General features: G+C 43.8%; 1 protein-coding gene across 2 annotated transcripts in view; it reads right to left on the bottom strand.

The window, feature by feature from the left end:
* The window catches only part of LOC121571472 (mediator of RNA polymerase II transcription subunit 30-like), a 35272-nt gene extending 8739 nt beyond the window's left edge, over positions 1–26533 (bottom strand). Inside the window, exons 1-4 of one of the 2 annotated variants that reach the window (XM_041882952.2) lie at positions 26445–26533; positions 23986–24206; positions 22377–22535; positions 18785–18895 (exon numbers count right to left, since the gene is read on the bottom strand). In XM_041882952.2, the coding sequence (XP_041738886.1) occupies positions 18785–18895; positions 22377–22535; positions 23986–24138 (423 nt within the window). In that variant the 5' untranslated portion in view covers positions 24139–24206; positions 26445–26533. Of the gene's footprint in view, positions 1–18784; positions 18896–22376; positions 22536–23985; positions 24207–24888; positions 25439–26444 lie in introns of those variants that run through there. The other variant, XM_041882953.2, reaches the window with a different exon arrangement.
* Positions 26534–26863: the final 330 nt, after the last annotated feature.

Here is a 26863-nt window from a genome sequence, read left to right on the forward strand (position 1 = left end):
TGCACCAGTCCCTCCTGCAGCAAAGCACCCCCACAGCATGATGATGCCACCCCCATGCTTCACGGTTGGGATGGTGTTCTTCAGCCTGCAACCTCCCCCTTTTTCCTCCAAATATAACTATGGTCATTATGGCCAAACAGTTCTATTTTTGTTTCATCAGACCAGAGGACATTTATCCAAAAAGTACGATCTTTGTCCCCATGTGCAGTTGCAAATCGTAGTCTGGCTTTTTTATGGCGGTTTTGGAGCAGTGGCTTCTTCCTTGCTGAGCGGCCTTTCAGGTTATGTCGATATAGGACTCGTTTTACTTTGGATATAGATACTTCCAGGCTCTGTCGTAGCTGGCCGTGACCGGGAGACCCATGGGGCGGCGCACAATTGGCCCAGCGTCGTCCAGGATAGGGGAGGGAATTGCCGGCAGGGATGTAGCTCAGTTGGTAGTGCATGGCGTTTGCAACACCAACGGTTGTGGGTTCGATTCCCACGGTGGGCCAGTATGAAAAATAAAAAAAATAATGTATGCACTCACTAACTGTAAGTCGCTCTGGATAAGAGCGTCTGCTAAATGACTAAAAATGTAAAAAAAAAAAAAAAAAAAGTAAAATACTTTTGTACCTGTTTCCTCCAGCATCTTCACAAGGTGCTGTTGTTCTGGGATTGATTTGCACTTTTTGCACCAAAGTACGTTCATCTCTAGGAGACGCGTCTCCTTCCTGAGCGGTATGACGGCTGCGTGGTCCCATGGTGTTTATACTTGCGTACTGTTGTTTGTACAGATGAACGTGGTACCTTCAGCCGTTTGGAAATTGCTCCCAAGGATGAACCAGACTTGTGGAGGTCTACAATTTTTAATTCGGAGGTCTTGGCTGATTCCTTTTGATTTTCCCATGATGTTAAGCAAAGAGGCACTGAGTTTGAAGGTAGGCCTTGAAATACATCCACAGGTACACCTCCAATTGACTCAAATTATTTCAATTAGCCTATCAGAAGCTTCTAAAGCCATGACATCATTTTCTGGAATTTTCCAAGCTGTTTAAAGGCACAGTCAACTTAGTGTATGTAAACTTCTGCCCCACTGGAATTGTGATACAGTCAATTATAAGTGAAATAATCTGTCTGTAAACAATTGTTAGAAAAATTACTTGTGTCATGCACAAAGTAGATGTCCTAACCGACTTGCCAAAACTATAGTTTGTTAACAAGAAATTTGTGGAGTGGTTGAAAAACGAGTTTTAATGACTCCAACCTAAGTGTATGTAAACCTGTATATAGGGCAGCAGCCTCTAAGGTGCAGGGTTGAGTAGCCGGGTGGTAGTCGGCTAGTGATGGCTATTTAACAGTCTGATGGCCTTGAGATAGAAGCTGTTTTTCAGTTTCTCGGTCCCAGGTTTGATGCACCTGTACTGACCCCGCCTTTTGGATGATAAGCTTTCCTCCTTCTCCACTGCGGTCCCGTCGATGGGGATAGGTGCGTGCTCCCTCTGCTGTTTCCTAAAGTTCACAATCAGCTCCTTTGTTTTGTTGACGTTGAGACGTTTTCCTGGCCCCACTCTGCCAGGGCCCTCACCTCTCGTCATTGTTGGTAATCAGGCCTACTACTGTTGTGGTGTCTGCAAACTTGATGATTGAGTTGGAGGTGTGCGTGGCAACGCAGTCATGGGTGAACAGGGAGTAAAGGAGGGGGCTGAGCACGCACCCTTGTGGGGCCCCTATGTTGAGGATCAGCAGAGTGGAGGTGTTGTTTCCTACCTTCACCACCTGGGGGCGGCCCGTCAGGAAGTCCAGGACCCAGTTGCAAAGGGCGGGGTTCAGACCCAGGGCCCCGAGCTTAATGATGAGCTTGGAGGGTACTATGGTGTTGAAGGCTGAGCTATAGTCAATGAACAGCATTCTGACGTAGGTATTCCTCTTGTCCATATGGGATAGGGCAGTGTGCAGTGCGATGGCGATTGCATCATCTGTGGATCTATTGGGGCGGTAAGCAAATTGAAGTGGGTCTAGGGTGTCAGGTAAGGTGATATGATCCTTAACTAGCCTCTCAAAGCACTTCATGATGACAGAAGTGAGTGCTACGGGGCAATAGTCATTTAGTTCAGTTACCTTTGCTTTCTTGGGTACCGGAACAATGGTGGATATCTTGAAGCAAGTGGGGACAGCAGACTGGGATAGGGAGAGATTGAATATGTCCGTAAACACTCCAGCCGTCTGGGCCAGCAGCCTTGCGAGGGTTAACACGCTTAAATGTCTTATTCACGTTGGCCACGGAAAACGCGAGCCCACAGTCCTTGGGAGCGGGCCATGTCGGTGGCACTGTGTTATCCTCAAAGTGGGCGAAAAAAAGGTGTTTAGCTTGTCTGGGAGCAAGACGTCGGTGTCTGCGACGTGGCTGGTTTTCCCTTTGTATTCCGTGATTGTCTATAGACCCTCCCACATACGTCTCGTATCTGAGCCGTTGAATTGCGACTCCACTTTGTCTCTGTACTGACGTTTTGCATGTTTGATTGCCTTACGGAGGGAATAATTACACTGTTTGTATTCAACCATATTCCCAGTCACCTTGCCATGGTTAAATGCGGTGGTTCGCGCTTTCAGTTTTGCCCGAATGCTACCATCTATCCACGGTTTCTGGTTTGGGTAAGCCTTGTAGGCATCTCGAAAAAGGCGAGTAGCAGTGATCTAGTGTTTTCCCTAAGCGAGTACTACAGTCAATGTGTTGAAAGAACTTCGGTACCGTTTTCCTCAAATTTGCTTTGTTAAAATCCCCAACTACAATGAATGCTGCTTCAGGATATGTGGTTTCCAGTTTACATAAGGTACAGTGTAGTTCCTTGAGGGCCGTCGTGGTATCAGCTTGAGGGGGAATATACACGGCTGTGACTGTAACCGAAGATAATTCTCTTGGGAGGTAATGCGGTCTGCATTTGTTTGTGAGGTATTCTAGGTCAGGTGAACAAAGGGACTTGAGTTTCTGTATGTTATCACAATTCCACCATGAGTAGTTAATCATGAAACATACACCCCCGTCTTTCTTCTTCCCGGAGAGATATTTCTTACTGTCTGCGCAATGAACTGAGAACCCAGCTGGCTGTATGGACGGGGACAGTATATCCCGAGAGAACCATGATTCTGTGAAACAGAGTATGTTACAGTCCCTGATGTCTCTCTGGAAGGAGATCCTTGCCCTGAGCTCGTCTACTTTATTGTCCAGAGACTGAACATTAGCGAGTAATATAATCGGAAGCGGTGGATGGTGTGCCCGCCTCCTGAGTCGGACTAGAAGTCCACTCCGAATTCCTCTTCTCCGCCGGCGGCGACTTGGAGCCTCTGGGATAAGTTCAATTGCCCTGGGGGGTACGAACAAAGGATCCAATTCGGGAAAGTCATAATCCTGGTCGTAATGTTGGTGAGTTACCGCCGCTCTGATATCCAAAAGTTATTTCTGGTTGTATGTAATAACACCAAAAAAAAACATTCTGGGCTAATGTAAGAAATAACACACAAAAAAACAAAATACTGCAAGGTGGCTTAGGAGCTAGAAGCAGAGCTCAATGGCACTGAATTATGCCAATCTGTATGTTGGGTTGTTTGAGAATAATGTGATTTTCAGCCCTAACAATCCATTATTGTGCCATATCAAGCTCTGGAAACGCTTAATTGATGACATATTTCTTTTATTTCATAGTACAGCAGAGAACTTTATAAATTCCACTCCTTCATCAATATAAGCACTGAACATCTGAAATTCACCCTCACCTTTGATGTGCATGAAACAAGTTTTCTGGACATTTTGATAAAGAGGGAGGGGGGTGGTTTTAATACAGACCTATTTGGGAGGGGAAATTTGTATATTTTGGGATGTGAGCACTCACATCAGTTTGACCTGGCGAAGATCCGTTTCGGATCGAAATGTTGTCAATAAAGCGGTGAATTGGGAGAATAAACAGTGTGCGGGCCTTCCTGTTCTTTTTATGTTGCACCTAACCCACATTTTCCAGGACTATTCTTATCATGTTACTGAATGTATTCAGAGTATTTTCAGACTTCGTTATCAACAAATGCGGCAAAAAAACAGTAAATGTCAAATGCACATAAAATCAACAGTGTTATGTTTGGATTCAGTCTTGTGTCAGGTGAACTGTTGTGTCCTCACCTTTGGTCTACTAATTTTCCCATAATCTCCAAACTGTCATCTTTCAATTGCTACCATGGTTATTATGCTTTTCATATTTCTTCCGTAAGAAACATTTAAATTTAGCCCTATCCATATAGGCCAATTCCCACGAGTGTAAAGGGTTAATAACCTTAATTGAATTTACAAACTTTATGGCTTTTTTAAGGAAGAGTTTAACTGCCCTAGTTGGCATGGGCCTCCCAGGAGGACAAAGGCCCAAGGTATAGAAGATAAAGCCTTCCACTGCTCACTGGCAGAAATATAATAGCCATGTTGTCATCCTCTACATACACCACGCCTTTCAGTATGTCCTCAGCACTGAGCTGGAAAGCTTGCAGTGTCAGCCGACTGTTGCAGAACAGTTCCCATTGATTCTGCTGCTTTAGAAGTAGCAGTGCCGCTGGTGCTTTTTTTCCTTCTTCAGCACTTGACTTGCCGCCAGGTAGCGGTATTGATTGGGCTCTACTTTGGGATTTTGTTCATAGTGATTATATATGAGCGGCACAGAGGCTAAGCTTCCATTTCACACCCTCTCCTTAAAACCAATGGTGGGGCCAAACACAGTCCATTGCATATTTACATTTTAGTCATTTAGCAGACGCTCTTATCCAAAGCAACTTACAGTTAGTGAGTGCATACATTTTCTTCATACTGGCCCCCCGTGGGAATCGAACCCACAACTCTGGCGTTGCAAGAGCCATGCTCTACCAACTGAGCTACACAGGGCAGTTGGTAGAGTTGATGTATAACTGTTTTCGTGCTGGATAACGTGAATCACAGAACAGTGAGTCTGACCCAAGCACTTGGACTATGGATGCATTCTTTGGGAAACACTAAATATTAGCTTTAAAACCAGGGGATCCACTCTCACATCTGCATGTAAGTTGCTTTACAGTCAAGGAGGCACACATGTATTTTCAGTACAGAAAATGTGTAATCCCAGAGTTGAAAAGTTCATCCAATCCTGAAAGCGGTGTTTAGGATTTAAAGCTAGAGCAGGCTGATGAGGGTAGAGTGTAGGTTGTGCGCTCGGGGCGTGGTGACATGGAAATAATTAAATTAGAAGCACAAGAAGAAACCTGCCCTGTTGCGATTGGGGGCTGTGAGATGATTAGCTTGTATATAGGGTTCAGAAGGTGCAAATGGTTAGAGAATTGTGCTAGGAAACTAGACGCAACCCAAAGGTTGTAGGTTGAATTCCAAGCGCCCACAACAAGTTCCTTCAAATAAAAGCATCTGCACAGTGATCAGGCAGTTTAGAAAGTAGATAACAGGGACAGTGGAGACATGAAGGAGCAGACGACGGAAGGGAAGACTTTTGATGATGCAGATGATGCCTTCATATCAAAGTTTATTATTCAGAGCCTATGAGAAGGATTATCATCCAGTCTCATGTGAGTTTGACAATAACAACTGAATAGTTTCCCCCATCATCTCTTTAAATGATATTGGGAGAAGAGTTGAGAGAGACCATAGGTTTCGGAACCCAGTAGGGACACAATATGATTAAAGGGAATGCATTTGCCCATCTGGAGTAACTCTCTTACGGCAGAGTCAGAGTTGCAAAACCAAAAGTATGTGGACACATGCTCATCGAACATCTCATTCCAAAATCATGGGTGTTAATATGGAGTTGGTCCCCCTTTGCTGCTATAACAGCCTCCACTTTTCTGGGAAGCCTTCCACTAGATGTTGGAACATTGGAACATTTGTTTCCATTCAGCCACAAGACCATTAGTGAGGTTGGAACTGATGTTGGGCGATTAGGCCGGGCTCGCAGTCGGTGTTCCAATTCATCCTAAAGGTGTTTGATGGGGTTGAGGTCAGGGCTCTGTGCAGGCCAGTCAAGTTCTTCCACACCGATCGACAAACCATTTCTGTATGAACCTTGCTTTGTGCTTTCCCCAAACTGTTGCCACAAAGTTGGAAGCACAGAATCGTCTAGAACAAGGGGGGACAAAGTACATCCTGCCCGCCGGGCACTTCAATCCAGCCCGCGAGACATTTTTTTGCCTGGCAGCGTGCTCTGTATTTGGGACTACAGTCAGATTCAGAATGCGCTCAGTCATCATAGCCACTTCATTGCTTGACGACTTTTGACGTGAAAAATGAGTGCTTTGAAAATGAGAAAAGTGGACTCTGAATGTCATGTGTTTAAAGAAGAATGGACAGCAAAATACTTTTTTACTAATATTGGACACAAGGTGGTATGTCTGATATGCCAAGAACATTTTGCAGTTTTTTAAGGAATATAATCTCAATCGTCATTTTTCAAGCAAGCATGCTAACTACACTAGCAATCTGTCCTCTCAGAAAAAGGCAAGGAAGGTTTCAAAACTTGCCACAAACTTAAAAGCCCAACAAAATATGTTTACTAAACGGTGCTCTACTCACATAAAATCGCAAAGCATAGCAAACCTTTTGCTGAAGGGGAGTTTGTGAAAGAGTGTATGGTGGAGACTGCTGGTATACTTTGTCCTGAGAGTAAAAGCCAATTCGAGAAAATTAGCTTATCACACAGAACCATCACCAGGCGTGTGGAAGTGATAGGTGAGGAGCTAATCTCAGAGTTGAAGAAAAAAGCAGATGGATTAAATCTTTTTTCTATAGCACTGGATGAGAGTACTGACATCAGAGACACCGCAAATTTTCCGACACTGGCCGCACTGAACGCGCCCACAATCGCAGTGCCGCACTGAGACACAGTAGCACATTAATCGACCTGCATGCTTAGTTTTCCCTCCGCTTCTCAGACTTCACCAAGATTGAGACTGAGCTGGAGCTTGTATCATGCCCCCTGTCTTTCGACAGTGAGAAAGCACCACCAGACACACAATTGGAGTTAATCAACATCCAATGTGACAGTGCTTTGAAGGAGAAGTACAAAACAGCAACAATTGACCAGTTCTATGGCTCACTGAATGAAACAAAGTTTGCTAACTTTAAAAAGTACGCCCAAAGGATGCTTGTTTTATTCAGGTCCACATATGTGTGTGAACAAACGTTCTCAGTCATGAATTACAACAAATCCCGTCACAGGTCAAATTTATTAAATTCTGTGAGAATTATCCATCAATACACTTGGATACAGGTAATAACTAATCAGTCAGATTTGGGATGAGGTGATTGGATAACTATAAATATGGCTCACAAAGGAGATGAGAATTGTTCCTTAATATGCTTTCATAAATTATATCCATTTTGTGAAAATGTTGTGAGAAATGTGTTCACAAAAAACAACGGTAGAGATGATACAAGGGTAGAATTGTTCTGCAAGCATATGTTCAGTGAGGGAAAAAAGTATTTGATCCCCTGCTGATTTTGTATGTTTGCCCACTGACAAAGACATGATCAGCCTATAATTTTAATGGTAGGTTTATTTGAACAGTGAGAGACAGAATAACAACAAAAAAATCCATAAAAAACGCATGTCAAAAATGTTATAAATTGATTTGCATTTTAATGAGGGAAATAAGTATTTGACCCCCCCTCAATCAGAAAGATTTCTGTCTCCCAGGTGTCTTTTATACAGGTAACGAGCTGAGATTAGGAGCACACTCTTAAAGGGAGTGCTCCTAATCTCAGTTTATTACCTGTATAAAAGACACCTGTCCACAGAAGCAATCAATCAATCAGATTCCAAACTCTCCACCATGGCCATGACCAAAGAGCTCTCCAAGGATGTCAGGGACAAGATTGTAGACCTACACAAGGCTGGAATGGGTATGTGGCCCTTCACTTGGTTTCAAAACCTCAATGTGGCCCTTGAGCCAAAAGGTTTGCCCACCCCTGGTCTAGAATGTCATTGTATGCTGTAGCGTTAACATTTCCCTTCACTGGAACTAAGTGGAATAGCTCTAACCATTAAAAATAGCCCCAGACCATTATTCCTCCTCCACCAAACTTTACAGTTGGCACTGCGCATTCAGGCAGGTAGCATTCTCTTGGCATCTGCCAGACCCAGATTCGTCTGTCGGACTGCCAGATGGTGACGCATGATTCATCACTCCACAGAATGCGTTTCTTTACACCACTCCAGCCGACACTTAGCATTGCCCATGGCTTGTGTGAGGCTGCTCGGACATTCAAACCCATTTCATGAAGCTCCCGGCGAACAGTTCTTGTGCTGACGTTGCTTCCAGAGGTAGTTTGGAACTCGGTAGTGAGTGTTGCAACCGAGGACACACGATTTTTACGCGCTATGCGCTTCAGCACTCAGCGGTCCCATTCTGTGAACTTGTGTGGCCTACCACTTCGCGGCTGAGCTGTTGTTGCTCCTAGACGTTTCCACTTCACAATAACAGCACTTACAGTTGACCAGGGCAGCTCTAGCACAGCATAAATTTGACTATGGAGGTCGCATGGATGTGTACTCGATTTTATACACCTGTCAGCAACGGGTGTGGCTGAAATAGCCAAATCCCCTAATTTGAAGGAGTGTCCACATACTTCTGTATATATAGTGTATATCTGCACAAAGCTTTCTTTTAAAGTTTCACCTTTTTTATGGGGGTGCTAACGTTACAGACCATCAATGTTCGTCTGAGCCTGGTGCCATATAGTCAAAGAGTGTGAATGAATAGGACAGGGTTTGGCTTGCACTTGCAAGAACAAGTGAGATGTTGTCCATACTGGAAGGGTTCTTGAAGAGTGAGCAGATAGTGGAGGGTTAACTTGGAGAAAGAGGGTGTGGGGTAGGAGGTGGTGGGGAAGCTTGGAAAGAGAAGGTTTAAGGTGTTTTGGAGGGGTAACTTGGAGATGGGGCTGTTGCGGTGACCGTATTACCGCCATACCCTTGAGTCACGGTAATCTTCTCAACTCGCTAATGATCATCAGGTCGCTAATGGCCTGGTACTCAGGGCTCTATTGTCCCTCTAACCACTCTGGCATCAATGCAAATGCAATCAAAAATCACATCAAACATTTATCATCAAAACAGTATTATGCTTTTAAAACTCACCTCACTGTGATTGATCAATTTGAAGAAAGAAGTTCAACAGCAGGTTGAAACTGAGTGGAAAACATGGACATTGTGGATGTTGTTTCAAAGCCTTACACAATGAAATGGACAGTGCTTTCTACGGTGATGATTAATTCAAAACACCCATAGGCATATTAGAGTTTATGCACATGCATAGGCCTATATAAGCTAAAAATTAAAATTAAAATTAAATAATGATTGTTCCGTTATACAATACATAGCCTACCGCATATTACGCACGGAAGAAAAACATTTAAAAACATTTGATTTAAGATGTCTTTGGTACATATTGGTCTAGCCTATACTCCAAAATTAAACAAATTCTAGTAATCGCCTTTGAGTGTGGACTGTATTATTATGCATACTGGTGGACTGGTTACCTTATGCTACGCTTCAAATGTTATATCCATGAGTCTGGGAGAGAATGTATAGGCCTAGGTGATGATGTTGGTTCATTGATTGTGCAGGGTGGCTTACAGAGTTAGCCTACAATTACAGTGAATTTGTATTTTATTTTGAATAGCCTCGTAATAGGGCATTTCTTATGTTTTCATCATTAATAGGCTGACATTACCTTAAGCTACAGAGTATCTCACCACCAGAGTAGCCTAACCGGCATGATTGAAAAAACGAACCGGCGGGAAAGTGGCCTCCATTCGCCATTCGAGTGCATACAGATGACATCTCTTTTTTCCCCTGCCCCTGCCCATTTGATAATGGTCTATTCTAAATCTAAACTAATGTTACATATTGGTAAAGACAAGATTAAATTGAGAATAGTCTGATGGGTGAACATATGATCACTTGATGAGAGAACAGGACGTGTGCAGCCTGAGGCAAGGAACAGAGGAAGCTCTTTTTGAGACTTTCTCAAATCATTAATAGCCTATAATAGTCGCATCATGCAGCCCATATATGTTTTGATTTCTAAGACATTCTAAGGTTTGTATCATTCACAACTAAAGTTGTAAAATAACTCTAAATCTAGCGTATAGGACCTGTTCACTTTTATGCTCAACATAGCCACTTCATATGCGTACTCACTCTGTAATGGGAAAAATATACTTTCTATTTTATTCAGCTAGGTTCAATTATATTCTTCTTAATATCAAATCATATAAAATAATGGCACGGGACTTAAAAGCATATCTTGTCTGCTAAATGAACAAGCCTACAGCCTATGGCATGGAGCATAACCAGATAACATACAGTAATAATAATAATAATAATAATATAGTAGGCCAACTCATTTCTGTTCTTCTGAAATACATTTTCTTCATATCATAATTTTCCTTTAGTCCTGCCTAAAATAAATAATGGATTTATTGTGATGGTGTATATAAAATTTATTTATTATACTTTTTTTAATGTAGATGTTCCAATGATGCGCATCAGTGACTTGTATGCGGCTTGTATGAGTGAAGGCCTGGAGATGTAAAATCTATTTATGTTAATTAACGGTCAGACTTTTGCATGACAATAAACCCCCCCCCCCCCAGCTCTGACTTTGCTGATAACTACTTTATTGAGGAAAAGTGTATTTACTATGCCTGTGAAATGCTCTAACTCAGTCGCTCTGGACAAGAGCGTCTGCTAAATGACTAAAATGTAAATGTAAAAATGTAGAGAGGGTTAGCTTGGAGAGCTCGGGTGTAGTGTGAGGTGTAGGGGGCTTTAGACTGGCATTTGCTCAGTAATGCCCCCCTCTCCATCTCAGTGCCAACGAGCCGGGCTCTTTCATCTCTGCCTCAGCTGTCAGGGGCTTACAGCATCTGGGCTAGATCTCATACGCAACCGTGAAGAGAAAAAGAGGCAGGCAGATATCTGGGAAAGATGAAAGGCGTTGTAATTCTACTTTAAAGTCTCAACCGACTGGAGATGTTATTTTTGCTCCTCTTATGCAAGGGGAATGAGAACAAGGTTTGGGGTTGGAGAGAGTGGCAAAGTGTCCCTTTTGTTTTGTCGGCGCAGAAGATTCCAGTCGTTTTACTCTTCGCACCAACAGATCTAAAGTTCACAGGATCCATTTATAAACAGGTGGGAATCACAGTGTTCTGGCTGTTAAACCTATCAACCTGGTGGCATCACCATGGTCACGATAGACGTACTGTTGTACACCTAGGTCTTCCTCTTTCTAACCAGTAAGACTTTCAGCCGGCCTTGCTGTAGTTAACGAATCCAAACACACTTTGAGAAGAAAAAATACTCTAGTCAACTTGGTTACAGTGAGGGGAAAAAAGTATTTGATCCCCTGCTGATTTTGTACGTTTGCCCACTGACAAAGAAATGATCAGTCTATAATTTGAATGGTAGGTTTATCTGAACAGTGTGAGACAGAATAACAACAAAAAAATCCAGAAAAACGCATGTCAAAAATGTTCTAAATTGATTTGCATTTTAATGAGGGAAAAAAGTATTTGACCCCCTCTCAATCAGAAAGATTTCTGGCTCCCAGGTGTATTTTATACAGGTAACGAGCTGAGATTAGGAGCACACTCTTAAAGGGAGTGCTCCTAATCTCAGTTTGTTACCTGTATAAAAGACACCTGTCCACAGAAGCAATCAATCAATCAGATTCCAAACGCTCCACCATGGTCAAGACCAAAGAGCTCTCCAAGGATGTCAGGGACAAGATTGTAGGCCTACACAAGGCTGGAATGGGCTACAAGACCATCGCCAAGCAGCTTGGTGAGAAGGTGACAACAGTTGGTGCGATTATTCGCAAATGGAAGAAACACAAAATACCTGTCAATCTCCCTCGGCCTGGGGCTCCATGCAAGATCTCACCTCGTGGAGTTGCAATGATCATGAGAACGGTGAGGAATCAGCCCAGAACTACACGGGAGGATCTTGTCAATGATCAAGGCAGCTGGGACCATAGTCACCAAGAAAACAATTGGTAACACACTATGCCGTGAAGGACTGAAATCCTGCATCGCCCGCAAGGTCCCCCTGCTCAAGAAAGCACATATACAGGCCCGTCTGAAGTTTGCCAATGAACATCTGAATGATTCAGAGGAGAACTGGGTGAAAATGTTGGGGTCAGATGAGACCAAAATGGAGCTCTTTGGCATCAACTCAACTCGCCGTGTTTGGAGGAGGAGGAATGCTGCCTATGACCCCAAGAACACCATCCCCACCGTCAAACATGGAGGTGGAAACATTATGCTTTGGGGGTGTTTTTCTGCTAAGGGGACAGGACAACTTCACCGCATCAAAGGGACGATGGATGGGGCCATGTACCGTCAAATCTTGGGTGAGAACCTTCCCTCAGCCAGGGCATTGAAAATGGGTCGTGGATGGGTATTCCAGCATGACAATGACCCAAAACACACAGCCAAGGCAACAAAGGAGTGGCTCAAGAAGAAGCACATTAAGGTCCTGGAGTGGCCTAGCCAGTCTCCAGACCTTAATCCCATAGAAAATCTGTGGAGGGAGCTGAAGGTTCGAGTTGCCAAACGTCAGCCTCAAAACCTTAATGACTTGGAGAAGATCTGCAAAGAGGAGTGGGACAAAATCCCTCCTTAGATGTGTGCAAACCTGGTAGCCAACTACAAGAAACGTCTGACCTCTGTGATTGCCAACAAGGGTTTTGCCACCAAATACTTTTTTCCCCTCATATTCCTTAAACGGTTGAACAAAATAGAAAATAATCTGAGAATTCACTCGACATTAATAGCACTACAAACTGCTGAAAAACGTTCTCATTCCAAACACAGCACCCCGATCCTCCAACAACAAGTGTCGCACTGCGTTTCCCCTCTGACCTCCTGCTCACCAATTAAAAAGCCCCTGGCCGACACACTGGTCTAATGGGCTACACATGAGTCTGCTAATAACATGGAGGTTCGTGCGCCTCCTGTGAACAGCCTGCTAATGCTAGAGTGTGTAGAGAGAGCTAGAGAGAGAGAAAGGGGGATACCTAGTCAGTTGTACAACTGAATGCATTCAACTGAAATGTGTCTTCCGCATTTAACCCAACCCCTCTGAATCAGAGAGGTGCGGGGGGCTGCCTTAAATCGACAGCCACATCATCGGCGCCCGGAAAGCAGTTGTTGTTGGGGGTTAACTGCCTTGCTCAGGGGCAGAACAACATATTTTTACCTTGTCGGCTCGGAGATTCGATCCAGCAACCTTTTGGTTACTGGCCCAACGCTCCTACCAGCCAGAGAGGGGGAGGGAGGGAGGGAGAGGGGGAGGGAGGGAGGGGAAGGAGGGAGGGGAAGGAAGGAGGGAGGGAGGGAGGGGAAGGAGAGAGAGAGAGAGAGAGGAGAGAGAGAGAGAGAGAGAGAGAGAGAGAGAGAGAGAGAGAGAGGGAGTAGTTGAGATAGGGAGTAGTTGAGAGAGAGAGAGAGAGAAGCCATCAGTATCCCTCTCGACGAGTGAGTCTCATTACCATCCAGGTCTCTGTTGGTTTATCATCAGGCATCCACAGCCCGCGGCCCGCTCTTCAGATAACGCTGCTAATCTGCCAATACCACTGGAATTCATTATCCACGACAGCTCCCCCCAACCCCCCCACCCTTCCCCTATTTGGAATTACAAACATCCTTTGCTTTTAATTTCTCACCTTCTCATTTGAATAAAGAGGACAGAAGCGGTAATTAACAGGATATTTAAAAAAGCAAGGGAGTGTGTGCGAGCGAGGGACAGTGAGGGAAGGAGGGAGGCGAGAGAGGAGGAGAGACGGAGAGAGAAAGAGAGGAGTTGTGGAGAATTAATAACAGGCCAGATCTCTCCAAGGCCTCCTTAATGGGCTTTGACAGGAATTTATTCACACTTACGCTGGTATTAAATCAAACGCTGGCCGAGTGGTGACGGCAGGGCTGCAACAGAGAGGCACTGGAGATGGTCCCGGGTCCCCACCCGTATCACGGGGAGGGTACTAACTGTGACACCCCCGTAGGAGCTGGTCATCAGTTAGGATCCGTGGGGGGAAGAAGAGAAGGAAGGATGGAGGAAAGGAAGGAGAGTAGAGGGCGTAGCAGGAGGAGGGAAGGGAAAGAGTGATGGGGAGATGACAGGGCAGCAGCCTCATATCCTCGATGGAATTATTATTTAGTACTCTTGAGCCCAGTGAATCATTATCCGTTCTGCAGAAAACGCAGTCATTCAGGGGTCCTTCTTGGACGGAAAAGGCGACAGATGGGGAAAAGGCGACAGATGGGACGAAAATGCCTGTCCACCAAACATCTTCAGAATTTCAATTCGATAAAGGGATTCGATTGGTCTGTTTTTCATATTCATTGTTTCCTCTCATTAATTGGCGTGAGCACTAATGCAAGGCATTCATTAAGGCTCTAATTTGTGGTCACTTGGGCGCTTCAGAGTTTGTGTTTCTCGTTGGAGCAGAGGAGAGGAAAGCGGAATTGATATGTACAATCACATTCTGCAGTACAAAAGGTCTGCAGCTCAGAGATTGAGCAATCGCAGACCATTAGGTGGCAATTAATTATGGCTAATGCATCTCTCTCTCTCTCCCAATCGACAGATAACGAGAGCAGGCTATCACTCACACACAGGACGACCCATAAAGCAGCAAGACATTACCATGGAGGAGTAATTTATCGTGGAGCTCCTCCAGTGTACCTCCTATAACCTAAAATACTCTTTACCTACCTTTCCTGCTGGGCTGGAGCAAAGACAATCACGAGGGCTAGCCTGGTCCTACATCTGTTCGTTCTGTCCTATGATCATGCCAAACAACGGCCATAGGAATGGGCAAGACAGCACAAACAGATCTGGGACCAGGCTATAGTTGTGTGCCTTCACATCTGTTTGTTCTAATAATAATAATAATAATAATAATAATAATAAGCCATTTAGCAGACGCTTTTATCCAAAGCGACTTACAGTCATGTGTGCATAAATTTTTACGTATGGGTGGTCCCGGGGATCGAACCCACTACCCTGGCGTTACAAGCGCCATGCTCTACCAATTGAGCTACAGAGGATATTACTGTATACAGGTGTCAACTATGTGACTTTATTTGAACTTGCCTATCTGGATCTGAAAAGCTTCACTCCAGTATCGTTCCAACTGTCTACATACACTGCATGACCAAAAGTTTGTGGACACCTGCTCATCGAACATTTCATTCCAAAATCATGGGCATTAATATGGAGTTGGTCCCCCCTTTGCTGCTATAACAGCCTCCACTCATCTGGGACGGTTTTCTACTAGATGTTTGAACATTGCTGCGTGGACTTGCTTCCATTCAGCCACAGCTCGCAGTCGGCGTTCCAATTCATCCCAAAGGTGTTTGATGGGGTTGAGGTCAGGGCTCTGTGCAGGCCAGTCAAGTTCTTCCACACCAATCAACAAACCATTTCTGTATGAACCTTACTTTGTGCACGGGGGCATTGTCATGCTGAAAAATGAAAGGACTTTCCCCAAACTGTTGCCACAAAGTTGGAAGCACAGAATTGTCTAGAATGTATGCTGTAGCATTAAGATTTCCCTTCACTGGAACTAAGTGGCCTAGCCCTAACCATGAAAAACAGCCCCAGACCATTATTCCTCCTCCACCAAACTTTACAGTTGGCACTATGCATTGGGGCAGGTAGCATTCTCCTGGCATCGACTAAACCCAGATTCGTCCGTCGGACTGCCAAATGGTGAAAAGTGATTCATCACTCCAGAGAACGCGTTTCCACTGCTTCAGAGTCCAATGGCGGCAAGCTTTACACCACTCCAGAGACGCTTGGCATTGCGCATGGTGATCTTAGGCTTGTGTGCGGCTGCTCGGCCATGGAAACCCATTTCATGAAGCTCCCGACGAACAGTTATTGTGCTGACGTTGCCTCCGGGGGCAGTTTGGAAGTCAGTAGTGAGTGTTGCAACCGAGGACAGACACATTTTACGCGCTACGCGCTTCAGCACTCGGCAGTCCCCTTCTGTGAGCTTGTGTGGCCTACCACTTCGTGGCTGAGCCATTGTTGCTCCTAGAAGTTTCCACTTCACAATAACAGCACTTACAGTTGACCGGGACAGCACTAGCAGGGCAGAAATTTGATGAACTGACATGTTGGAAAGGTAGCATCCTATGACGGTGCCACGTTGAAAGTCACTGAGCTCTTCAGTAAGGTCATTCTACTGCTAATGTTTGTCTATGGGGATTGCATGGATGTGTGCTCGATTTTTAACACCTGTCAGCAGTGGGTGTGGCTGAAATAGCCAAACCCACTAATTTGAAGGGGTGTCCACATACTTCTGTATATATAGTACATCTGTCTGTTCTAGTCTTCCATCTTCTCTCTCTTTTTCCTTCAAGGTGTCTCATCTTTTCCTCTCTCTCTTCTAATGGAGAATCCTCTCTGGCTCGATATGGAGACCTTCCCTCCAACATCTTCCCTTTGTCTACATATCTGTCCATCCGGTCATCTATTTGTCTTCTAGATTTTTTCTCTCTCAGTATTCTTTATTTTCCCTTCTTTCTCTCCTCCTCTGGAACGACTGGAATCCTATCTGTCTCAATATGTCTACCCATTCAAATCTCCATTAAAATCTTCAGCCCGTTTCACGTTCTCTGGAATGTTCTCTGGCTCAATATGTACAGTATGTCTTCACACTAAAATCTCCTCTTTATCCATCCGGTCCGGTTATCCATCCATCTTTAGTTTTTCTCTCTCTGTAGCCTCTCTTTTCTCTCTCGTCCTGTGGAATCCGGTATTTGGCTCAATATGTGGTCTGTCTTCACACTAAAATCTTCCCATCTATCCCATCCGGTTACATGTCAACTCTCGTTTCCCATCTCTTTCCCTCCATCTCTTTTCCTTGTGGAATCTGGTATATCTGGCTCTATCTATCTGGCTCAGGTCGTTGCAGCAGATGCAGCTGAGCCTCCTAAACATCTGTTTTCCACATCACTCCCCTCCTGATGAGTTAACCTCTAACTCCCCAAAACATGTTCTTCTCATCGCAGCTTTAATATTCAGCTGGGCATTTGGGCTCTGAGCAGAGCATTGTGAAGTGAAGAGGGGATGGCTGCTGCAGACATGCAAGTGAAGCTTCTCATTCTCCTTGTTTTTTCTATGTGCCCTGTGGTTTGGGTAGTAACATTGTGGTATGAGCAGCTAAGACGGTAAATGTTCGATTGTCCACTTCACTGTTTGCTCAGTGCTCCCAATTTTAAATGAGTATTTTCATTGTTTTCGTTGCTATATTTTCATCCAGCTCCTGGGCCACGTTTGGACATTCGTAGTTACTCTGCTTTCAATGTATACTGAACAAAAATATAAACGCAACATGCAACAATTTCAACAATTTTACTGAGTTACAGTTCATATGAGTAAATCAGTCAACTGAAATAAATTAATTAGGCCCTAATCTATGGATTTCACATGACTGGGCAGGGGCGCAGCCATGGGTGGGCCTGGGAGGGCATTGGCCCACCCACTTGTGAGCCAGGCCCAGCCAATCAGAATGAGTTTTTCCCCACAAAATGGCTTTATTACAGACAGAAATACTCCTCAGTTTCATCAGCTGTCCGGGTGGTTGTTCTCAGATGATCCCGCAGGTGAAGAAGCCTGATGTGGAAGTCCTGGGATGGTGTGGTTACATGTGGTCTGCAGTTGTGAGACGGTTGGACGTACTGCCAAATTCTTTAAAATGACGTTGGATGCGGCTTATGGTAGAGAAATTAACATTACATTCTCTGGCAACAGCTCTGGTGGACATTCCTGCGGATAGCATGCCAATTGCATGCCCCCTCAATACTTGAAACATCTGTGGCATTGTGTTGTGTGACAAAACTGCACATTTTAGAGTGGCCTTTTATTGTCCCCAGCACAAGGTCCACCTGTGTAATGATCATGCTGTTTATCAGCTTCTTGATATGCCAAACCTGTCAGGTGGATGGATTATCTTGGCAATGGAGAAATGCTCACTAACAGCGATGTAAACAAATTTGTGTGAGATATTTTATTTTAGCTCATGAAACATGGGACCAATACTTCACATTTTGCTTTTATATTTTTGTTCATTATAGTTTGAGCTGGTGTTATGTTTGGATGTGCGTGGTTACTCTCCTTTCAGTGGTGGTATGCTTCATAGCAACATGGTCCAGCTAGAATACTGATATTGATGCTTATGGAAGGTTTGTGTACATGCAGAGGATACACCATTTGTTTGGTATCTGCCTGAGTTGAGTTAAGCTCAGCGCTCACGCCCATGTTTTACTGTAGTAGTTACCTTTAAGAGCAGCGAGGGAGCTAGTGCTCTTAAAAATAACCAATACTCATCAATGACACCCGTGACCTTTCTCCATTATGATTCAGCACACTCAGACAGGCAAGCACGCACACAGGCACACACCCACCATGACTGGGGAGCTAAAAAAAAGCTGCAACACTGGCAAATAATGCATGTTGCAGTTTTTCAAAAACTATTTTCAACAGTCAAAGACAGACTATTAATACGAAAATAAATTACTGTACACAGAGTACTGAGAGTATTGTAGCTTGCGTTTTCACACTATATTTTTCCATTTATTTTTTTCTCTTTGTATAATCTGTTTTCTCTCTCTTTTGGCCCATCTCTCTCCTCCTGGAATCCCTATTGGGGTTATCTTTTTATATACAGGGCTGTGCGCTCTAAAGCCCAGTGTACTGTACATTTATATCTAGCTCACCTTGTTAACCTCCAGGATCTCCCTCCTCTCCTCTGTTGCTGGGCGGGCCTGGCTGGCCGAGCGTTCATTGTGTTTGGAGCTGCTGTCGTCTTCCACATAGGGGATGAGTTGCTGTGTGTGTGTGGGGGGTATATAAAAAGATACAATGACCACTGGTGTTCAGTGAGGGGATGGTACATTGATAGTAGTTTGGTACTTTGGCTTGGAAAATACATTTATTGTCTCTTGTCTGTGGCTCCGTTGCAAAAGAGATTACCATTTCAATGGGACTCGCCTGGTTATATAAAGGATAAATAAAACATGAAAAATAAATAAGGCTCATTGGCTTATGTCTCTCATCAAACAAAATAAATAAAAATGGAAATTTCACTAGCCCCTTCTCTAAAAGTCTACTTTATCTATACTGCTTGCATGAGCACTAACTCTCCCTATTGAGCTTGTACAAAGGGATTTCTAGGACATTCGATTCCCTGTTAAAATACTGAATTAGAACTGCCTTCATGTACAGACACTGCTATAATCTTGTCTCCTTAGAGTTGCGAAAATTGGGATTTGGTGTAGATCACGAAAACACTTTAATAATAATATTTAATCTACAAACAGTTCCATACCACCACCACCATTTCAGAACTAGGACTTCTCCACAGTCCATACCCAAGTTCTTAACTCATTTTAAGCACTCGCTGTGCTTGACGTTGTCTGGCTGACACTACACCGACTGCTGTGCTGAAAACCCTCTCAGAATGCTGAGGTCTTTCCCTCCCTCCCTCCTCGATCTGCCTGGCTGTTCCTCCACTGCTTTAAACCACACTGACACCTGCTGGTCTGCAGGATAATGAGCAGTGCCGTACGGAACACATTGTTCTCTATTGCACTGCATCAAGACCAACACGCTTATCTTAAATGGTACCATTATACTAGCTTTACACTATCGTCTACTGGGTTTCTATTATCATACATAGCTGTGTGAGGTGAGATTGCTTAAACGGTTATGTAGGAACGAGGTAATGATTTGAGAAAAACATAAGATTAGGTACAAGAGGAATAACGATTACCGGCCAACCAAAAGCCTTAGCAGGTGTGAAAACACAGTGAAGTCCAAAACAAATCTGAGGCTGAGTGCTATTCTACATTCTGAATAGCCTAGTTGTTGATTGCGTTTCATTGCAGTCAGTGACCTGAGGTTTAGCAACTGGCAGAGGCCAGTGTAGACAGTGATTGAAGCAGGCTGTGACCAAAGAATTACTGCAGGGCTGAATGGGGCTGGATAGGGCCAGAAGACAGACAGAGACAGAGGCAGGGAGAGAGAATCACATGAGAAAAACAAGAGACAGCTCTGGCAGTTTTCTCTAGTCAGTCAGAGAGACCGATGCCAAACCCAAAGCTGTCTGATTCGTGTTAGAGAGAAGACAGAAGACGTGCTGGATATTATATTAGGCCAACTCTGTGATTGTTAGGGGCGTAGAGTCCAAAAAGTATTAGAGAGAAAAAAACTTTTTCTACTTCCATAATTCCAGCAATGAGCCAAACGCATTTTGAATTTAAAGGTAAGAGCTGTTTTTGGCAGTCGGAAGGGGGAAAATGTGCAGGGGTAGAGAGAGAGGGGGCGAGCGAGAAAGAGTGTGTGTGTGTCTGTGTGTCTCTGTGACTGTACGTGTGAGTTATAACCCGTCTCTCTCCTCCACACGAGGATGGATGTGGTTTGCCTGTTGACAGAGAAGAATGGGGGTAATTAAGTTCTCCAGGTTGCCTTACTTAGAGAGGGGGAACGAAATAGGGAGAAGAAAGAAGAAGAAAAATAATGCGTGGAGGATAAGTAAATTAAATGACATGGCCGCTCACAGTGCAGGAAATGCCAAAGAACGACGAGGGCTCAGTTGATTGCCTGGCTCGGGGAGAAAACAGAAAACCGCTGACGTGGGCAGCCTTCGCCAGCTGTTCATTACCAGGCCTGCTGCTAATTAGGAACGTGATGAGGTCACGCTGGCTGAGTCATTGATTCCACTTCCTGTTTGGGGAAAGCCCGTTCAGCGGCTAGCCAATAGCACGACTGTCAGGATTGCGGCCGGCCAATAGCAGGCTTGTCAGCCACTTGAGTTTTAGGGGATGATAAATAGCAGTGTCAGGAGGGCCAAAATCAACTTCCTCCAAACAACATGGTGTGGTGAGGTATTGGTTGGTCAGCACAGTCAGTGGTTTGCACAGCCTCTGGGAATATGTAAACATTTTAAATGAACTGGTACAACTGTGGAGTGTAATGGACAGTGAGGTTTACATATGACCAGAATTGCTAATTATATTTGTCACTTTTCCCTCATGAGAGAGAAATACAGCAAGCCAGTATGCCATATGGGCAATTCCACATTAACGGAATTACGCTGAGACGCTGATTTTTCACATGAAAATGTCTGCCAAACAAAAAACATTGATTTCAAAGTTGAACAAACCATACAACTCTACTCTACTTTGAACAATTTACACAGTAAATCAAACATTTACTGAAAAAACTGTGCTGATGCAAAGTTTGGTAACAAAATGACAGTAGGCCTCCCGAGTGGCGCAGCGGTCTAAGGCATCACTACAGATCCGGGTTCGATCCCGGGCTGTGTCGTGACCGGGAGAACCATGAGGCGGCACACAATTGGCCCAGCGTCGTCCGGGTTAGGCTGGCCGGGATGTCCTTGTCCCATCGCGCTCTAGCGACTCCTTGTGGCGGCCGGGCGCATGCACGCTGACTTGGGTCGCCAGCTGTACGGCGTTTCCTCCGACACATTGGTGCGGCTGGCTTCCGGGATAAGCGAGCAGTGTGTCAAGAAGCAGTGCGGGGTTGTGTTTCGGAGGACGCATGGCTCTCGACCTTCGCCTCTCCCGAGTCCGTACAAGAGTTGCAGCGATGGGACAAGACTGTAACTACCAATTGGGGAGAAAAAGTTTTATCCTGTTACCAAACCTTGTATCTGCACAGTTCTTCCTGTAAATGTGTTTTTGTTAAATATGGTTTTGTTTGGTATACATTTTAAAGTGAAAAATGGGAGTCTCAGCATAATTCCTTTACCTTGGACTTTCTCATATGTTTAACGCAAAATGCCTCCGTCAGATGTAAGAAAAGCCTAATTAAATGTGTGCATGCAGTCAGTTCTAAAACATTGGATTAAAACCAAATGGCTCCAAACCAATAGGAGAAAAGACTGCAACAATAAAACAGTGGAATCGCCCAGCATGAGGTCTGAAACAGTAGCCACCCCAGTAACTCAGTAAGATAAAGTGGTGGGTTTTTAGAGGTGGGTGGGTGTCCATAACAGCCACTAAGGGGCAAACACAGAGCACCATTGAATTGAATGTAGAGCTGAGCCGAGGACTGCGTCCCAAATGGAAACATATTCCCTGTATAGAGCACTACTTTTAACCAGAGCCTGGTCAAAAGTAGTGCACTATATAGGGAATATGGTGTGCCGAGGTAGACCTGCCGAGGTAGACCTGACAGAGTGGGAGAGATAAGAATCGCCCAGGCACCAAGTAAATGATGTCCAGTTCAAACTGGTTAGATATTGATTGTGATACACAGAGTGGTTCTGGGACAGTGGCCACTCACCTCTGGGGGTACAGGGTCCAGACCAGTGCAGTTTTCATTGCATTTGTCATAGACGAGGCGCAGCTTGCGGAAGAGTACAGAGAGCATACGCAGGTGCTCCTGCAGTTTGCTCAGTCTGTCCTGGTGGGTGTTGGGGTGGTACGTCACTCCATTTGGCAGCTGGGGGAGATGACATAGGAAATAAGTGTGTTACATACTCTTTTAGTAATGTAATAACATTTTAATAATATCTACAGGCCAATACAGGGCCTCCTATTTACTCATTGACTAGTCCCTCCTTGACTACTGGTAATCAGTGTGTGATTACTCAAATGTTTATGGTGGTAACTGAAGTGTAGAGGGTTTGTAAAATAATAACTGAATTATTGCAATGTAGACTAAAAAACGGTTTTAAATTGATTCATTTTACTGTGCTGTTACATGGCATTCCACCGAGAGGAGAAGTTACATATAACTACATGATATGTATATAACTTAAAACTGCTTCGGACTGTTTCACCTGAGCTTTATGCTAACTAACTTTAGCTTTAGGCACTTCTAACTGATAATTTCAACTGAGCTTTAATGCTAACTAGCTTTAGGCGCTTTTAACTGATCGTAAACATCCTGTACAGCCTGAAACGATTCCCTGCATGAGGGTAGGTGAGTTGTATACCTGTATACATGCCTACAGGAGTGATCTTTTTTTCACACACAGTCTGTGATCAGTGAAACAAGTCACAACAGTGCTGTTTGTGCATTCTGTGGCGAGTCAGTGTGGCTTGTGGTAATGCATTCTTCTTTTGTCTTTGACTGTCTCGGTTGTTGTTTTAATGAGTTGAGGAAGGATCTTCTCTGAGACACAGACAGAGAGAGACAATGTCTGACTATGTCCCAAATGGCACCCTTTTCCCTATATAGTGCACTACTTTTGACCAGAGTCCTAGTATGGGCCCTGGTCAAAAGTAGTGAACTACATAGGCAATAGGGTGCCATTTAGGACGCACCCAACCTGTCCTGAACTCATCTTCAGGGCACAGTCTGATCTTTCCAATGTGTCAACAGAAGGGCGAAAAGCGGTATAAACAGATGGTGACTGTCTAATGATAAAATGGAGGCCTTTACATACCCAATTATATCATCCTCCATGTTTAAAAACAAGTGTGAAACAGGATTGGGACATGCCTTCCTAGGGCAATAATTAAAGCTGGCTTAGTTGGCCTAGCTTTCTGCTCGTAGGCCCATACCCATCCATTCTCACCACAAAGCAGAGGGACAATGCATGTCATATTGTGTTACTGTTATTTGATATCACTGTGGGGAGAGAGAGGGATATTTATTTGGTTCAACAGACTCCAACCAGTGCCACACAATTTTTACCTCTTGGATGACAGTCAATCAATGTTGTGCTGTCAGTTTATGTAATGCTGTCAGTCTGGGGTCAAATGAAGCTGAATCGGTGTGTGAGTGTGCGTGCGTGCGTAAAATGGAAGAGGAGCACATGCAAACAATGCTTTGCGTGTAATAAAGGTGGTTGACAGACCAGCACCATCCATAATCAAAGGCAACCCATGAACTTTGTTCAGCCTTTACACCCACCCCAACACAAAAAGTCACAAGAAACACTCACCTGCATGTTCCTCAACAGCTGGAAGATCTCCATGGTGCGTAAGACGATATCCTGCACCGTCTCCTGGCCGATGCGACAGAGCGATGCCGTGTTGACATCACGGGCAGCCTGAGCCTGCTGCCCGGCGAACGCCTCCATGGGAGGGGTGGTCATGTAGACAGCAGATGACCTGAAGGTGCAGCGAGGGGTCAGCCTATTCTACACTGTTACACCTTGGCATGCTTGGTCGTATGATATTGGAAGGATGGACAAGGGAAAGGTTGGGGATAGAGGGAGAGAAAGGGAGAGGGAGAGAGAGCAGGGGAGACAGGGAAAGAGAAACAGACTGGTTAATTTCTTGATGTTACATTCCCAATGATATGAGTTGATAAATAAATGAATGAATAAATGAACAATATTGTTCCCAGACAAATTTCCTTATGTGACAATTATTTATTTATCAAAAATTAATTGCAAGCTATTTATGTCCAAGCTTCACGTTAACCATAACCCTTATTTAGTCCATCAGCCAGTTCCATACTCAAAAGAATACAAAAAGTGCCAGTGGAGTGAAATAAAGTGCTAAACAAAAATGAGTGTTCTCTTTTTGTTTAGCACTTTATTGCACTTTGCACTAGCAATTGTTGTATTTTTATTAATGTATGGAACTAAATTATAAATATTTTTGCATCTCAGTCTCTTTGGTTTTTCCTTTTTATGTTTATTTTGTTTTTATGGTTTGTGTGCGATCACCTGTTGAAACCCTAGAACTTACCTATCTATATCTATCTATTTCTTATCTTAACTAATGTAAAAGAAACACAGCAGCAGTCATTAAAGTTATATTTTTTTTTATTGAAAATAAGGCAGGCAGCAGTTTTCCCAGGCCTCCACCCTGAAGGTCCGCTCTGAGGAAGATCTCACCTTCTTTCTCTGGTAGCTGCGAAACCTCTTCCAGGCTGAGACCTTTGCCAGCAAAAGCCTCGCAGCCCTCAGGCTTTGAGGCAGTCTCTTTGACGCTGCCAAGTTCATCTCTCAGAGGGGAGGCCACAGTTGCTGTCTGCTCCTCATCTTTGCTACTCCCCATGGTGCTGAAGGTAGGCCGCGATATAGGGACTCCTCCCTGCAGGACGAACTCCTCTTCGCACATGGGGAAAATAGCAAAGGGCCAGTAGTCTCCACTATCACAGTAGGGATCAGCCTCCTCCTTTCCCCATGCAGACTTGGGTAGGGGTAGAAGAGACCCATCACCTTCCTCTTTTTTTTACTAGTGACCATAGGTCCATGGCATAATAGTCTACAAACTGAGGCTCTAGTGAACTGTAAGTCATGATGATTAGATTAATAATAACAATCAAGGTGCAGCTACTGTAGAAGGTGCAACTGAAGTTGAATGACCTTAAAAGGATATGTTTTAGTTTTACAACCAAATCTACCTTTTTGATGTAAATGTCATGTCATAGAAAGGTCCAGACACCTTTTTTGTGATTTCACTTGATTTTGTGAAACTTACCCCAAACAGAAAATCACTTCCTCATCCTCGTTGTGTAGTATGGGGGCCCTGAATTTTTTTTAACCATGACTCCAAAAACACCCAAATACTGTACTTCCTTTTAGAAATGGCTAAGCTCTCAGTATAGTGATAGGGGAAACGTCTCGAGTCGCACAAAAGGGAATATAACGTTGCGGATAACGTTCAGAATGACACAATTTTATGTGCACAACATCTAAAGACCTGCATCACTATACTGATGGCTTTGCCGTTTCTAAAAGGACGTATTTGGGTGTTTATGGGCCCCCATACTAAACAATGAGGATGAGGAAGTGATTTGCTGTTTGTGGTAAGTGTCTCAAAAACAAGTGAAATCACAAAAAAGGTGTCTGGACCGTTCTATAACATACCATTTACATTAAAAAATGTAGATTTGGTTGTAAAAATAAATACATGTATCCTTAAAATAAATAAATAAATAATGACATCATAAGCCAAACTGAATGAAGATGCAAAAATGTATGAGTAACAAAACTGCATACCTTTTTTAAATGAGGTCATAAGACATAATTTATGACGCGATAATGCATGAGTAACAAAGCAGCATAACATGACCACATGCATTAGAACAGCCTGGTAAGTGAAATAACTGTATATAGTACATTTCTGGAAGCCATTAACACTTACATCAGTATAACCTGACAGTACAGTAATAGCCACATGTGAGCTCTATGCATTGTATCTGCAACGTTGCACCCCAACTTACTAAACCACAGTTGATGTAATAACGTTTTTTTTAGCTAGATGGCTAAAATTGCTGGCTACAGTAGGTTAGCTAGCTAACGTTAGCTAGCTAGCAAGCTGTTAGCAAACGAGACGATAGTTATTGTCTTAGTATGCATTTGTCCTCTTGCTATACAAAACAAAACGTTCCCTTTGGCGCTTTTCATATTGTCCAAATGACTAACCACGCAAGACGTAAACTTACCCGTGTTGCTAGCTAGTATTAATGTATCTTATTTGTTGACATATGTCAAGTCCTTTTTCTCCAGGATCTCGCAACTGTCAAACATCGCGAGACCTTACACTGAGTATGTATCTCAACCGTAAAGCATGAAATATGAGCGTTTAATTAAAGATAGACTCCTTAGTTGCTAGCTACATGACTTATACCCATTGATTCTTGAAGAATATAACTTATACATCTCTCATGAGCTCAGTTTAACTGTCGTACCCCATCAGAACACAAAATATAACAAGCTTGTTATACTCCAATGTTTGTAAACAAAGTAAATGTAAACAAACACTGTACATCCTCAAAACATGGTTAAAACTATAATTTTGATATCATGGATGGTCAGTGCTCCCATAAAGAGCTCTTAAATTACATTTCTCCAAGGCCATATC

The sequence above is a fragment of the Coregonus clupeaformis genome, chromosome 8 (assembly GCF_020615455.1).
Source record: "Coregonus clupeaformis isolate EN_2021a chromosome 8, ASM2061545v1, whole genome shotgun sequence".
Classification (NCBI taxonomy): Eukaryota; Metazoa; Chordata; class Actinopteri; order Salmoniformes; family Salmonidae; genus Coregonus; species Coregonus clupeaformis.